General features: G+C 39.8%; 1 protein-coding gene and 1 long non-coding RNA gene across 3 annotated transcripts in view; one reads left to right on the top strand and one right to left on the bottom strand.

The window, feature by feature from the left end:
- The window catches only part of SNCAIP (synuclein alpha interacting protein), a 228,152-nt gene that overhangs the window by 123,270 nt on the left and 87,724 nt on the right, over positions 1-17,158 (top strand). Inside the window, 1 exon segment of the mRNA XM_061558015.1 lies at positions 3,042-3,254. Within this exon segment, the coding sequence (XP_061413999.1) occupies positions 3,195-3,254 (60 nt within the window). The 5' untranslated portion in view covers positions 3,042-3,194.
- LOC133346446 (uncharacterized) overlaps positions 1-17,158 on the bottom strand; it is a 41,745-nt gene that overhangs the window by 5,760 nt on the left and 18,827 nt on the right. The gene's annotated exons all lie outside the window — the stretch shown is intronic.

Genomic DNA, 17,158 nt, shown 5'->3' with positions numbered 1-17,158 from the left:
TTGTGGCTACATTTTTCACCACATTATACATTTCTGTCAAGTGGTGAAATAACGGCATTTTCCAGAAAATTATGTACTTAGTGTGTGGCACTAGTTGCCATATTATGTTCCTAATGCAGTATTTCTTCATCAGTCCACACGGACTGACATGTTATTAAATCCTGGAACACCACTGAATGAACCATGCAATTGTCCTGGTAACAGCATGTGTAAAATAAATAAAATAACCTCACTGAATTAGATCCACATCTCCTATATTTCTGGGATAGAGTTCCAAGTCTATGCTACTGTAAGACAGACTTTTGTTCGGGTTTTTTTGTCGTGGTGTAACAATGTTCATCACAATCTTAAAATAATAATAAATTTTCCTTTAAATTAAAATCCTTAAAATATATTTCGGTCTTTTTCCCACAAAATGTTATTGACGATGTGTGCTGTTGGCATCATGTCAGGAGACAAAGCTTCCATTCAAAAATTCCACAGATCAATGCAAGTCCTCCACGCTTCTGAGAATGGTTGTGAAAGGTATTTTCACAGAACTTCTTTTGAAAAAGCCTTCAAGTGGCATTTCCTTACCCACTAGTGGGCATACTTTCACGCACACTCTGCGGTGAGTTTTGTGTTTGTATAATGGCATTCAAGCCAGAATATTTTAAATCCCAGAGCTGCAATTTGGACAAGAATTACGTATTGAATCATATCACAACCGTGAATTGTGACAATTGATCACATTTACTGGAGGATGAATTGTTATAGTTTCAAGGTTTTTTTCTCAAATCAATAAGGGGTTTCTACTGAGGATTTCCGCATTGAACGTTAAACATCGTTTGTTATAGAGGCTTGGAAGGGTGAAAAAACGATGCTTTAATGTTGATTGGTGTAGAGGACTATGTTTATTGGACAAGAAAATGTTGGGTGCTGTGGCACTTGACATTTCATTTTGGAACATGTCAAGCACCTACTGTACGTCTGATCAATGAATGCAATGTATAAGGAGAGTGCCGTTCTCTCAAATACGCTCTCTTACCCAAGCTTCGCAAAGGGGTATTGGAACTAACGGAGGCTGGCCTCCTCACACCGCACAGCTTTTGGGGGTAATTTGACCATTCCTATCCACGCTGGTCAGTGGCAGCTTCGTGAAGGTGAGGGTGCATAGATGTGGGAACGTTGAAGTACATTACAACAATGTGGATCAGTGTTGGAGGACTGTTTATAGGACAAATAAATGTTGGGTGCTACGGCACTTTGCATCTTACCTGAAGCACCGACTGTGTGTGCGCTATTCGTGAAAAGAAAGTATAAGTAGAGTGGAGTTCTCATCAATAAGCTCTCTTACGCAAGCCGGCGAACAGGTTTTGGAACCACGATGGTGGATTCGGTTGCCCATGAACCCCGTTTCACCATCCCGCGGTGAGCCTATCAAGTCTTGCTCACTTACAAATACATTATACACATACCGGCATTAGTGAAAGCACATGTGACGTCTTACATAAGTAGTAGGAGCAAGTTCCAAATAGTTTTAAGCATCGGCCCGTTACATGTTTCAGGTTAATGCACGTGCGTCTCTTTTATTCATAATGCACACCGGAGTCATTGTGACGATTGTCGGCTTGCATGTAAGTAGAATGTTTCGGCGTTATTATATCGCCCTTCGACTTGTGCATATGCAGCGTGTGTACGTCTTTGTCTGTCGTCCTGGGTTTAGCTCCTCATTCACCAGTTGTTGATCCATCTCATTGATTATGTGTTTCTCCGCAAAACCGATGCATTCATTTAACATTTCGCAATGGCTTGCCCCATGGAGAGCACTTTAGATTGCCGGGATGTGGCAGACATATTATGGCATTGTTGTGTAATTCTAGATTTGAAGCTTTCGTGACTGCAAGGATTCATATTCTTAGTTTTTTTTCGGTAAAGTTACGTAGGTAATTTTTTTTTAATTAATGAAAGTAAAATAAAATAAAAATCATGACGTTTCGGAGGCAACGCAAGCTTCCGTCTTCAGGTGAAACCGTCACCTTACCATAATAATTAAAAAGGGGGCCTGTCCTAGCCCCCCCCCCCTCAACCAGTATATATACGGGGTAGTATCTCTTGGAATCTCTCATTTACTTGATACAGCAAGCGTGCTGTGACGGTTCCACCTGAAGACGGAAGCTTGTGTTGCCTTCGAAACGTCGTGATTTTTTATTTTATTTTAATTTTATTTTCATTAATTTTAATTTTTTACCTACGTGACTTTACCGAAAAAACCTAAGAATATGAATTGTTGTGTAAACCGTTTACGGGAGGCAAAAGGGCTGGCAGTACGAATATTCTTGTCAAGAGACAAATAATGCCCTCCGTGCGACCCTAGTATCGTGGAGACGCGCACTTGTCTCGTGAGGATGGCTTGTTCAAAATAACTTTGCCAGCAAACTCTGCCTAGGGTCAAGTAAGCTGGAGTGTCTCGTCACAGTAATGTCCAACTGCACTGCATTTATCTTAGTTTGAAAAAAGGTGCTAGGCAAAAGAAAAAAATGTGTTTATCCGTTTGCACATTTCTTTGTATGTGTATTGTGTGGTGTGTGTGTGCAATTGTGTGTGAGTGTGTACTGCCTTTGTGTGAGTGTGCGTGTGTGTATGCTGCTTGTGTGTGCATGTGTGCCCGTCTTTTGTGGTGAATGGGAGGTGCATCATGGCTTGCAGATGAGTGTGCTGGGCACGCGATAGTGAAGCGGTGAGCGCACTGCTCTACGAACCCGGCGACACAAGTTCGAACCCTACTCAGGGTCAACACCAGTGACGATTTATCTGATGCGGTCCTGGGCCTCCCCCTCAGTAGACTCAGCCTCAAATGAGTGCCTGGTGCGGTGTGTAAACATCGCCACTGGGGAGACAAAGGCGGCTGGGCGGGCTGTTACCCATCCAACCCGCTCGTGTGCCGTGCCTGTCTCCATAGGCGCTCCGAAATAGCACTTGCCCCAACGGTCTGTTAAGGCTATACGGGGGATCTTTGTCTGTGTCTTTGTGATGAATGGGAGGCGCGTTATGGCTTGCAGATGAGTGTGCGGGACACGCGACAACGCACGAGGGAGCGACGAGGAGGAGAGTGACGGGCCAAGCTCGCCTCTGTGTGGCGCCCAGCGGCACGGAGTCGCGGTGGTGAAACGACTCAAACGGCACTTAGGAAGCAGCATGTTTGTATCGGCACCATGGACAGCCCGGAGTATTTGGACTTGGATGCCATCGACTTCAGCGAGGAGGGGATTTCGGTGAGTGAACGCGGTGTCCAGCTTTTAGTGGCGTGATCGATGTTGATCTACCCCTTGCATTGATTTTACGCTTGGTGATAATTTCCTTTCTGCGACTCACGTGTTGTATTCAAACTTTAAAAAATTGATCAATTTCATTGCATTCTTTTTTTTTGCCCAGAAATGTTGTTGCCTATTGACATACTAATAGTTTGTTTCATGGTACAATGGCATTGCTAACTTAACTTTTTGAATTAATACGTGGCAACTGATAGAGTCTGCAAAAGCTGATACATAGAAGAGTTTACTCCATATGAAACAGCAATGTTTGTGTGAACAGTGAGATTAAATAGTTTTTAAACATACTCAATGCAGCCTATAAAATAGCAGCCTCTAAAATAGGCTGCTTTCGATTATAATTGCGCATCTCATAAGTATACAAGAATTAGAATTTACTGACAGTGTTTTTCTCGGATGAAATGCATGAAGGTTGTACTCTTTGTAATCAGTGTTGTTAAGTGAGATATTTCTTGCGGTCACATGATGCTGAGCTTGTGCGATTGAGTTTGCTATGACTGCTGTATCTGCAAATAGATTTTTATAAGGATGGCCAAGGTGTTTCCATGGAAAACTTTTTTTCAAGAGGTTTTAATGTTGGGAAAATATGTGTGAAATATGTGTGTTGTTTGTATACATTAGGGGGACGATGCATAGACTTTAATCACATTTTTATTGCTAGAGTTGTGCACTGATGATTTTTTATTATTATTAATACATCAATAGATATGCATCAAATCGATTTATAATCGGTCCTCTTGCCATCGGAGATGAGTTAGATTTTTTTCTGCATGATAGCCCTGAATTTGTACCACGACTTGGCAATGCATCAAAAAGTCTCGGCATTTCGTGTCCGTATCACACCGAACGAATCGCTCTCATGAGCGAGTGACTGGGCCGTAGAAGGACTCTCGCTCGGAATTTGTAAGCACAATTTAGGAAGGCCTAAATTCATCATTGAGTAGGACGTGACTGAGATAATGTTACATATTATCACACGGGAGTTCCAGACATACACCAACTGTACAATCAGTGCCATAGCTAAGATACGGTAGTTGCAGGACAGTGACTTCCGCGTGGTCCACATACATTGTAAACTCGGTGAAAACATAACCTGAGATCCATACTCTTTGGTTCTATCGGTAAAGTCACGTAGGTGAAAAAAATAACTAAATTAAATCACGACGTTTCGGAGACAACACAAGCTTCCGTCATCAGCAAAAAAACTGAATTACAAAAAAACAGAATTACTGTTTTTTTGCTGTGGTTGACTCACCTGATGATGGAAGCTTGTGTTTCCTCCGAAACGTCGTGAGTTAATTTAGTTATTTTAATTTTTTTCAACTACGTGTTGTATTGTTAACGTGGGAGGCTATTGACTTATTAAACTTTACAAGCCAGTACAATCTAAATCAACTGGCTACTTCAACCACTAGACCCAATATATATGAAAAAAAACTCATATCGCTCTTCCATACTAGATATTTTATGAACGAATTAACCTAGTAAATGTTCAAAAGTGGGAGTCTTAAGTTACTATCTCAGTTACTATGTTATTATCTTTGGTATTCATCATACACGAAAGAACTAAAACACCTCATAAAATCATGATGAAAAAACTGTCATTTCATAATGTTGGCTTTCATGCATTTATACATGCCACTCTCCGTTTTGACTGGGATACGGTGAGCAAAATCCCAGTTTTTGGAGCTGTTTGGACATTTCAAAGACCAATTCTTAAAAATAATTGACAAAACATGCCCCCTTAAGTTCATAAAAAATGGTGATCATGCACCACGGTTTGATCTGAACATTTCTGAGTTAATGAAAACGAGAGATATAGCCTGGAATAATACAAAAACATCAAACAACCTTCCTAATTGGATTACCTATAAAACACTAAGCAACAGATGTACTCGCCTAGTAAGAAATGCTAAATTATCATGCTATCATAAAAGTATTCTAAAGTCACAACAAAACCAAAGACTCTTCTGATAAACATTGTGAACAAGGCAAAATGTTATACAAAAAAACATTCAATATATTCTGATTCTAAAAATAACTGCTCACAAAACAAGACGTTATAAGTGGATTTAATGATCATTTTGGATCAGCTAAACGTTTATTTGACAAAACAGACCAGAGTAAATTTTCTCCAAATACACCACCATTCACAACACTCACTTCTTCCCCTTCACACAATAACCCTAACAATGTTTGTGAAAGTCAATGTCACTACTTGTTATGTATTCCCATATCTGAACTGGATGTACAGTACAGTACTGCTAAAATAGTTTAAATTAAGACATCATCATCCACGGGAGAAGATGAGTAACCTGCATTGGCACTTGTGGCTGTGGCAGATCTCATCTATGACCTCTCACTAACTGCTGGTACATTTTTTTTCTCTTCTTGGTTCTTTCGGTAAAGTCACGTAGAAGGGAAGTAATAAAATAATAAAAATAAAACATAATAAAAATAATTCTCACGACGTTTCGGCCACAACGCAAGCAGCCGTCCTCAGGTGAAGACCAGGTCTGTCGGGGAGACAGCGTCTGAATGAAACACCACCACGCTTGGAGCGTATTTTTAAGCTGGGTTGGAAGGGGGGAAGGGCGCCTTGACAAAAGAATCTGCATATCAAGAGGAATTTAGCATATTTATGGGGAATGCAGGTATGTGATTAGTACTACTTGTGAAATGCGTAGGAGGTGTGCGGGGGGTTTCAAAGTCATATTATGCCCGTGCTGGTACATTTCCACAATTGTGGAAATCCCCTCTTGTTTGTCCACTATATAAAAATGGCTCCAAAGAAGGCCCTAATAATTTTAGACCAATCGCTATTCTTTAACCAGTTACTCAAATATTTAAAAAAATGCTTAAATCACAAATATACTGCTACCTCAAAAGTCACAATCTCCAGCACTGTAAACAGTTTGTTTTAAAGAGGACTAGATTGACTACCCGGCTTCGCCCGGGTCTTGGATCGACGATGCCCGGCCGCCTTTGTCTCCCCAGTGACGATGTTCACACACGACAGCAGTTACGCGTTTGAGGCTGAGTCTACCTAGGGGAGGCCCAGGTCCGGTTCAAATAATCGTCAGCGGTGCTGGGCGTGAGTGGGAATCGAACTGGGGTCGCTCAACCAGCTTAATGACTATTTGTACAAAGAACATTTAAAGAATCGATTATAATAAGCAGGCTAGAGTCTACATTATAGACTGCCAGTACACCCACCCAGCTGAATAAGCAGGCAACAGTCTACATAATAGACTGCCAGTAGACTCAGGCAATTTAATAAGCAGGCAACAGTATACATTATAGACTGTCAGTACGCTCACCCAGCTTAATGAGTATTTGTACAGTCACCATTTAAAGAATAGATTATTGGCGCATAGGGTTTGAAAGTAATAAAAATTGCACACATTGTGTTGGGGGGGGAGTGAAGAGTACGTGAAACTTTGATTAATTTACCTCAGAGTAGCGTGGTGGGTGTCGAGGCCTAGTAGCGTGCAGAGCCTCCGGCCTCGCCTAAATTTCCCACCCGGCAGAGGCAGGGTACGGGTGGCGTTCCCCCCCCCCCCCGCGCTACAATAATAGAGTCGAATCGCTATTATTTAATTATCAACGGAGCCTATAACAGTAATAGAACACATTCGGGTGGGAGGGGACTGAAGAGGACGTGAAACTGTGATGAATTAACGTCAGAGTCGCGTGTTAATGCGTGCGCCTATTTTTAATGGGAATTAAAAATGGCGAATGCGTCGCTAGCCTGTTGCCAGGGGCAACCGCCGGACCAATCGTGTGTCGCAATACAGGGGCAACCGCCGGACCAATGGTGTGTCGCAAATCCCTGACATTTCGTCCAATGAAAGTGCGTATGGTCCGGCGACACACACACACACACACAGACAGACAGACAGACAGATTCACGATTTTATATATATAGATTACTGCACCACCAGAGCAATGATGGATATATGAAATGTTCTCTTCAGTAACCTGGATAAAGGCCACTACTGCTATGCACTATTCCTCGACTTGTCAAAAGCCTTTGATACTGCTGACCATGATATTCTACTCACAAGACTTGGCCATCTAACATTTTCGGACGGTGCAATAAACTGGTTTAAAAAAGACCTCTCCGATGACTGTTCTCAAAAGGTGCAGAGTGATAGCATCTCCTCCACAAATATTAAAATAACAGAGGGTGTTCCACAAAGTTCCGTGCCGGGTCTAATCCTGTTCTCATATTTAACCAATATTGGACTCAACTTAAATCACTCCGAATTTAATCTATTTGCTGATGACAATGTCATGCTAATATCGGATAACTCTCCAAGCGAAGTCAAGCAGAATCTCCAACATGATTTCTACTTAATTCAATATCAATTCTCTATACAAAAATTGCTCCTAAATCCCCAAAACACGAATGTCATGCTCTTTTCTTTAACCAAAAATCCAGTTTCATTCCCTTCGCCTATTGCGGATATGAGAAACAACATAATTGAACAAACGGAGTGCTTCGAATACTTTGGTTTACTGATTGATTCAAAACTTACATTCCAACCCCATATTGATTACATCTCCAAAAAAATAAAGGGATATAGATTTTTACAGAAAGACATTTGTTCCCATTCAATTGTGCATGCAAATTGGTGAAGCTATCATTCTACAACCTTTTGGCTACTGTGATGCTGCTTACAGTTTAGCTGCTAATGAAACACTAAACAGACTAAATCCGCTTTATAATTTTCCTCTTCGATTTGCACTGGATGTACCATACAGGACCCACCATTGTGACCTCTACTTAAAAGCCAGTATCACATCACTTGATGCAAGAAGACATCTCCATTTGGGCCTGTTCATCCATAAAATCCTCATTGGCAAATCTTCGCTATACTTAGCTAATTCATTACCACCATAGTCAAACCCAAGAAACCAAAGACGCTCATCTAATTGCCTTATGACTATCCCAGGAACAAGAATTGGAATGGGTGACAAAGCCTTTGCCATTTCAGCACCAACCTTTTGAAACAACCTTCGTTCCTCCCTTAACATTGTAAATCTTCTTTCAAAATATCCTGAAGCAGAAGATTGAATTCAACCACATTTGCAAATATGAATTGGAACTTTGATCCTTTCCCGTGTATAAATAGTTCAATTTTAATGTGTAATTTTATTGAGGGACTGTGTGTTGTCTTGGTGTGTTCTGGGATTCTTTGTATTGTTGTTTTCATGCCTTGCCCAATCTTACATTTAGTGTTGAAAAATGGGGCAGTAATTTATGCAATTTAGACTCATATACTTTATTTACATTGATTTATTGTTTGTTGTTGTAACTTGATAGCTCATCAGATTCCTGCATGCCAATGAAAATTTCCTAATAACCATCATCGTTTATTATTTACACAGCGCCTCCCATAGAGATCATCTCGAGACGCCAAATTAAAGGGTTGCTTGAGATAATTTCTCAGTAAAGGTTCGAATTCAGACTAAACATATCCTTCGTGAACAGTATAGTATCGACAATGTACACAACAAACAAGAATGAACACAATTTAAAACATGCCCTGGTATGATTGTTTGCATGCGATTCTTGTAAATATTCCTCCTCAAAGCTAATTTTTAATCTCGCATTTTTATCAATATAGGACGACAAAACTGTCAAGACTCTTTTGTCCATGTGTGCTCCTTCTAGTCACGGTGCCTGCGTCAGCTGTTTACTACGCTGCAGCCTGGAAGACGGACACTGTTTATAGACATACACATAATGCTTGGCCAGTGAGCCCGATCTTGGCAGCTCACGGCGTAACAATGCATCGATTTAAACTCTCAGACATCGATAAACAAAAATTCAAGGGTACCAGCTAAATGTAGGAAAACATTCCATTCCAGAACGATGGCTGTACATGTAGCAATACATTTTTTTTTGGTGACTTAAAAAATGGGAGATCACGTTCGGAGAAAATGTGCAAGAAGTGAATGTGATAACGAGGTTTGGCTATCAATTATAGGGTCCACGCTGTGCATGTGCAGCCCTTTTATGAATCAACTTCTGGATGAGGGCATCCCCGTATCGTGTGGATTGTGGGAGTTAACTGAGCACACTTTACCATGATGCTTAGTACAGGTTGGTGGAGACAGGAGCACGTAAGTTGCCTTCTGCTGCCCACCACACAACCACACAAGCCATATGACAAACCTGGCATGCTTGGGGGTCATCCATCCAGCACTAACCATGCTCAAAACCTGCTTAGCTTCTGAGAACTGATGAGATGAGGCGCACTCTGCGTGAATTATCACAGGCAAAACCATGACTCATGCAGCAAATTACATGTGTAAGAATGGGTGTGTTTCGAGTCATGTATGTTGTATGAACTGTGATGGGGTCACACCCTCTAGCTACTAGTGGACACCACATTCACCACAATGTAAAACAAAAATCCATTCTTGAACTGAATTGAATTGCCGGCGGGTGAATCGTTACACCTCTAATAAGGGGCCTTGTAGATAATGTATCTACTTCACTTGCCATTGTTTCGTGTACTTTGGAGGTAGGTGCTATGTACCCAGTTTTATAACTGGTTCTGTAATTGCCATCGGTGACCAAGAAGTAATGATTTAAACACGCCACTCGAGCAAACACACCCAGACAACCTTCAGATTTTTTTAATGACATATTTTATGCTTGTCCATCACGAAACTTTAACCATGGCGCCCAGACATTGTCAAATCCAAAGACAGTACTTTCATGGGCACCAGTCTACCATCAGTCTTTGCATGCTTTCTTTACGATAGATGCATAAACGTGTACTCTGGCATCGATGCATACACAAACGGATACCCACACTACATAATAACGCCCACATTTCAGTCCCTTGAACAAAAATCAGTACAATAGAACCTCCGCACTTATAAATATACAAACAGTATAATAAGGTTAAGAAAATAGTATATGAATGTACTTTGGGAATTGTAGGGTAATGTGTTTGAGATAATGAGCACACGGATAAATCTATGCTGGCCACAAACCCGACAGTAAGTGGACTATTTATCACACTTGAGGTTCACATTTCATCTAAATCACCTTATGGGATGTGTTTGTTTTAAAGGAGCCATATCTACAATTGCTGAAAGCAGATTTCAAGACCTTTAAGTGTCGTTAGATACAATTTTGGGTCTCAATTATTCACAGTAATTGTGGCACCGCGTGGGCAAAGCTTCTGCCATTTTGAGCGATTCAAGTTTGAAAACGTAACTTATAAAATGTAAATGTTAGACATCATGTTTAATGATCTTATTGTCTCACAGACGTGGTATTTATAGATTGGTTATCTCCACATTGAGACCGTTTTCACATTGCTTAACACACACACACACTGGTCCTCTTACATGTCATCCACCTGATTCCAGTATATTTAGACTAATTTATGAAGGATACATTATACCCCTGTAGAAAAATACAACCTTTGTCAATGTACCAATAATGTAGCACAGTGCGGGATCGATTCAATGTTTGTAGTTGGATGGTGTTGATAATTGGAAAGTGGAAGTTATGACCAAGTCTTGATCACAATCTGGTCGATTACACTATTTCAAAGTAAAAACTATATAGTGGTTTTCCCTCAAAAGTCACATGAATTAATTTTTGTGTGGTGCAGACTTAAAATGTGGCCGTTGGTTCAATAACATCCTTATTACCTTTGTGATTGAAATCTAATGGATCTGAAATTCTTAATATCAGTTCTGTCCCGCTTTTTGAAGAGAATGATGACTAAGGAATACGTCTGTACATGAGGTATTTCATTTCTGCGTAAACATTTAGTAAAATAGGTCAAGTAATTAGCTTTCATGTCGTTGCAACAGCTGTTCCTGCTTGTTTGATAATGTTTGTGGTTAATTACATTTGGTCCAGGAACTTTAATTTATTTTTAACGCTGCAAAGGATATTGTGGACATACATTCAGATTACACTGTCGATCGTAAACTAAACAAATGTTTTTCCTGTGAGACCCAATATTTTTCCTATGAAAATCAATCCAACATGTATCTTCTAGTTTAATGATTCTGCCTCTGTAGTGTGTTATGATTCAATCTTGGTCTCCTAAGAACTACCATTTGCGATTTACCAATCCACCTTTTTTACTTCTTTCATGGTCCCATTGTTTATTATGAGATGTTCAATCACGTTGGCATTTTGTTGGATGCTTTTTTTTGTATTCATTTCCTAATGGTTATACAGAGGTCAGTGTGCTTTGTGTTTTGTTAGGCATTATAATTAGTATTATCTTTTATTTTCTTGTAATTTTATATTGCTTGTTTTCTCTTAGCTTTTTTTTTACTTTGATAACTTTAAATGTTAACAATCTGGTCATAGTGTCGTTGTGATAGAAATACTAAATATTTTGGTTAGACGAGTCTAATTTCTCCCACTTATTAAATACGATTTTTTTTCTTAATTATCTGGTCTTTGCCTGAATTTAGGTTTGTAGCGTTGAAGCGGAACTGGCATTGCATCAGCTTCCCAGTGAAGATGCAACTCTGGCATGCGGATGGCCCAACAGTTTCATGTCTGCTGGGTTGCGATCACTTCCTGTGTTAAATTTGTTGAGGACACAGGCATCCTTTGACTTGCAGGGCTATTATCCACGAGAGTGAAGTCGATTTGGTTTTAATTGCGCCACGTTGGCTGCTCCATGTCCATTTTCTTTAGTCCCTCTTTCTGAAAAATGCATTCACTGTTTTTATTTCCCCACTGTTTACACAATCGCTCAAAGATGGTCTTGCTCATTATCTCGTTCCTACTCTAAACTACATTTGCACCGAAGTGTGATGGTGTGGCCTTTGACTAGATTCGTACATTCATTGGTCCATGTGATTTGTTATCGGGGCATATATCTGTAGAGATTTTAGGGCTTAGAAATGCAAAAATAGTTTTTTTAATTAAGCTCCCTCCCCTGTACATAATATACTTGAGTAGAAAATATGATCAAGTTTGTGAATATGGTATTGTGACTGAAATGTAATAATATATTTTTTATACTCTTTGGTTCTTTCGGTAAAGTCACGTAGGTATACAATAAAATAAATCACGAGGTGGGAAAGCCACCTTATGACGGATGCTTGCGTTGCACCCGAAACGTCGTGATTTATTTAATTTTATACCCACGTGACTTTACCGAAAGAACCAAAGAGTATGGATTCCTGTAGTCGCGAAAGCTTAAAATCAATATATTTTTTGTAAATTCGCTACTGGACGAAGGCCTCTGCATGCAGTGCTAGTCATGGGTGTTGTTTGGCCATCTTTCACCTCAACGGCCAGTGGTGGGTTTGGTGAAGGGGATTTTCAAGACTGCTTCAGATATCGATCACCACTGACGTTCGCCGTGGCTATGACTCGAACGCGGTATGAACCAATGTGCCATCCCTTCTGCTATGTCTGTATTAGTAAGTGAAAGTTCAATCGATGGTTTAAGTGCAGTAATGAACCAAGTGTAATTGTAAGTTATCTCCAACAATTCAATGCAATTCCTCTGCTGTGCATTTTATGTTGGTCATGTGCACTGCCATTGTCTTGTAAGAATTAAAAAAAGGACTGTAGCAGTCGCATGGGCAAGCAATTGGTGTGCTGCACCTTTATAATTAACAAAAATTTGTTTTATCTAACACAAGAAAGCATTTTTCGATTTAAAGCTTTCGTGACTGTAGCGATTCATCTTCTTGGTTCTTTCGGTAAAGTCACGTAGAAGGGAAATAATAAAATAATAAAAATAAAACATAATAAAATAAAATTCTCACGACATTTCGGCCACAACGCAAGCAGCCGTCCTCAGGTGAAGAACAGGGCTGTCGGAAAGACAGCGTCCGAAACGTCGTGAGAATTTTATTTTATTATGTTTAACTTTTTATTATTTTATTATTTCCCTTCTACGTGACTTTACCGAAAGAACCAAGAAGACAAGAAAGCATGCTCTTATCACGATTGCAGGCTGGATAACATAAGACAAGGCAGTGTAAAATTCATCTGAAATGGGGAATCATTAGTCCTGATAATCTTTCTGTTGACGGGGCAAGCAATAAAAATTCTGATATTTTTAAGTCAACTTAATTCATCATGATATTGCTAAGCATTAAGAGTGGCTGACATACTGCAGCTTATGTAAATATCGTGGCAGCCAAGAGTGGTGCTTTTTTTTTTGCACAGCTCTAACACTCTGTACTGTTGCCAACGGACGTGTTGCTCTAATGGTGCCTCGTGCCGTGTTCTCGTGTCTTAGTGCCAACATACCTTGGGCCCCAAATTAATAATGAGAATAATACTGTGCAGGTGGTTAAGAGTACATTAGACTGAATTAGTTTTGCTTGCCACTTACTCTGTATAAACTCCCCGAACACCTGTGCTGAACTATAAAAACATTGGTTATATTTGAAAAAAAAACGTTAAAAAAATATATTTAATTTGGTACAAATGCAGAAACAAAACTTTCAATATTTTGATTGCTAAACTGTAAGGCAGTGTTTTTGAAACAGTGCCATCTGCTCAATATTGTGCATGCTGTAGCTTACCTACAGGGGATGCACTCAAGATTGTATAAATTATTGTTTTCAATACATTAGCAACAACGCATATCGTTGTTGGAATAAATGAAGAAATACAAATACCTGCTGTGGGTAATACCCTCTCCCAAATCAATCAATTGCAATGTCCAGCATGGTAAAGTCTAGTCACACAACCCCCCATAACGGAAAAAAAAACTTTTTTTCGTACAATAACAGCTCTGGCTGTGAGTGTCAGAGTGATTGGATGGGCCTCATAATTGAGGCTCACAATATGCATACTACAGTTACTGCAGTAGGCTTCTGTAGTACGGTGGCATCGTCACATTCTCATCTGGTCTGTAGTTGGGCAGGGAAATAGCACGAATAATGTGGACTGCTAGAAGCAATATTGTTCCTGTATGTAATCTGAAACAAGCTGTCGAGTGCCTTTGGTAAGATACAATGATAGTTGTATGGTATACATGCCATAGAAGACCTTTCCACTGCATACATGTTAAGATTATTCACGTTATGACAGTGCTCGTGATCATTCCCATTTAATTTGGGGAAAAATGTGTGTTCATGTTTCACGAAAGTTGTAAGAAATAAATAAAAACAGCGAACGGTTATTTTTTAAAATCACAAATTCATATGACATTTCACGTGATGTAGACATTTATCCTAAGTTGTGTATTGTAATAATGGCAACAATGATTTTCACCAAAAGTTTTTAGATTCATAGATGTAAAAAAAACGTGAAAATGCCTGATGGAGTGGGGGGGCTCAGGCGTCCTGGCGAGGAATCACAACATTTAGTTAAGAGATGTGGTGTCAGAGATACCAGAGAAGACATGTGGGGAGAGAGGGAGAGAGAGAGAAAAATAACACAGATTTGGGGAAAGATACACTCACAGAGCGGGAGCAAAGGAGGCACAGAAAATCCAGAAATATAGATACACAAGAGTAACTGGGACAGAGAGGCATACGGAGATGTAAGATGCAAAAGAGGACACATGGTGATGCAGAAACAGACACAGGGTGACAGATCAGCAAACATATAGATTCAGATCTATATGCTGTCCTTCCCCCGCACCTCCAATGAGTACGGTTGGCTACGTACTGTGCGAAAGAAGTTCACCATACATACATGCAGATTGACAGAGGCAGACACACAGAGAATGGCAGAGAAACAGAGGCACAAAGACAGAAAGCCACAGATAGAGCATGAAAGAAAGCAATCCTTGATATACAGAAGGATACATACAGGCAGTGGTATTAGTGATATTGTTTTTAGATCTGCACTGATTCACCACTGCCAGTGCAACTTCCTAAGATTTGTTAGAAACACAACAACAATGTATTTTTTTAAATTATATTCTCTTTTCAACTCATGGGTAGGACCCCGGCTCACCCTTCCTCCTTTCTATGTGATCCTGCACCCCAGCCTTCACCTTGCAATGCCGCATTCCATGCCGAGGAAGCATAGTCGAGGTAGTTTCCTGTTGGCTTCCTCAACAGTGTTTTTGTAGGTGACACCATATGCGGATGCAGTTTAATGTCACGCCCAAGATGGGCTATAGGTCAATCTGAATGAACACAGCTGGGCTGAATAATTGTCTGTGCACTGATTTAAATACGTTCCCCATACACATACATCCACACACTATGGATTAGTTCCAAAACTGCATTTAAATTTGAATCTGATAGTAGTTATTTGCAAAGGTCAGCTTGTGTTATTTAATATAGGTTTTCAATCCGTTTTAAATGTATGTGTGTACAAACTATACGATGTTCGGAGTGAATATGGTTATCTTTCCTGTATTTTGGGAGTATGGAAATGTGGAAAGACACGTAAACTATACAGTCATATATAGTGAGAGACGCATTGACACCCAGAAAACAAATGACAGAATGAGCCCAACAAACACACAGATACACTTAGATCGTCACTTGTAACACACTGGTTCCACTTGAAGTATGTAATTGAGCTGTGGGGGTAGGGATTCCAAGCGGGTGACATAATGCACGATGGAAGACCAATGGTGCTTTTTCCCTGATTGGTTATTAAAAAAATCAATACCCTGTGCACTGTACTAAACCAATAAAACCAAATTAAATGAAATTATACATAATTGTCTAAAATCTCACTGAACCGTAGTGCTTTTTTTGATAAAAAAAATGTTCTGCCAACGTGAATCTCTTGCTTCCGTAAATAAAACACCGACTTGATCCCACACCATAAGAATGTGGAATTTCCACAAATGGATGGCTCAGAACCACAAAAAACGATGAGCACTCTCCTACACTCGTGTGAGTGAGCGTAGGATTATGACTTGAATTATAATTACATTATAATTATAATTCAATTATAATTCAAGCCAATGATGATTATCAGACGTTGAAGCCAAAATGGGAGGGCACCCCAACTAGAGCTGGGATATACGAATGTTTTAACAATTGGGTTAGTCTACCGAATATCAATTCAATTACTCGATTACTCATCAAATTTACACAAAAATAGTTGAATAGAGTCTCACCCTGCCAGATAGAAGGGTAAAAAAACAATTCTCATATTTTTTACTGGCAAATGAGGTTCCAATGGTGTAAAGTCTCACCTCTGTTCCCACATGTGCCACTGAATGGGCTGTGATGGGCGGGGGCTTGGTGATGGCATGAACAAAGTCAGCTGGGTCACACTGGGTGTGGCTTGCGGGGGTTTCCTGCTATCATCAGCGGCTGCCATTATATTTTTAAAGAGATACGGGAAATCGACCACAAAAAAGCAGTCAAATGCAATGTTTAGCCAATTAATCGACTTCTTCACTTTTGCCATCGAGAAGTTTTTTTTATTGCATGACAATCAATCAAAAAAATTGCCAGATACGGAATTTTCCCAAATGAAGTGAAGAAAGTAATTTAATATGATGGGTTTTCTTAAAAACAATAATAGGTGACCAGACTGAGACGGTCAATGCACTTTGCTCATAGCATGGATGCCTTTCTGTATTCGAACACAGCTTCTTGGTAGTGCCAGCTCCATCACTCTGAACCCCGAGTTTCTCAGATTTGTGCTATGCTGACACTGATTCCTGCCATATAAATGTGGAATTTATTTCACTGGATTAGGACTGTTATCCAAGATCAGTATGTCTCAGTGCTCATTTGTGTGTAAGGATACACTTGAACTTTTTTCAAGATAATGGAAAATATAATGGTTACTTTAATCTGGCTAAAATCCTGATTGTAAGTCAATATGTTCTGCTTCCAAGACAAATCAAGTTCTGTTGGATCATTTTCAAATTAAAGTCAGCTTGACTTAGCTCTGA

The sequence above is a fragment of the Lethenteron reissneri genome, chromosome 24, assembly GCF_015708825.2.
Source record: "Lethenteron reissneri isolate LAM-NWPU_2019-01 chromosome 24, ASM1570882v1, whole genome shotgun sequence".
Taxonomy (NCBI): Eukaryota; Metazoa; Chordata; class Hyperoartia; order Petromyzontiformes; family Petromyzontidae; genus Lethenteron; species Lethenteron reissneri.
This window is presented reverse-complemented; position numbering and strand designations above follow the sequence as displayed.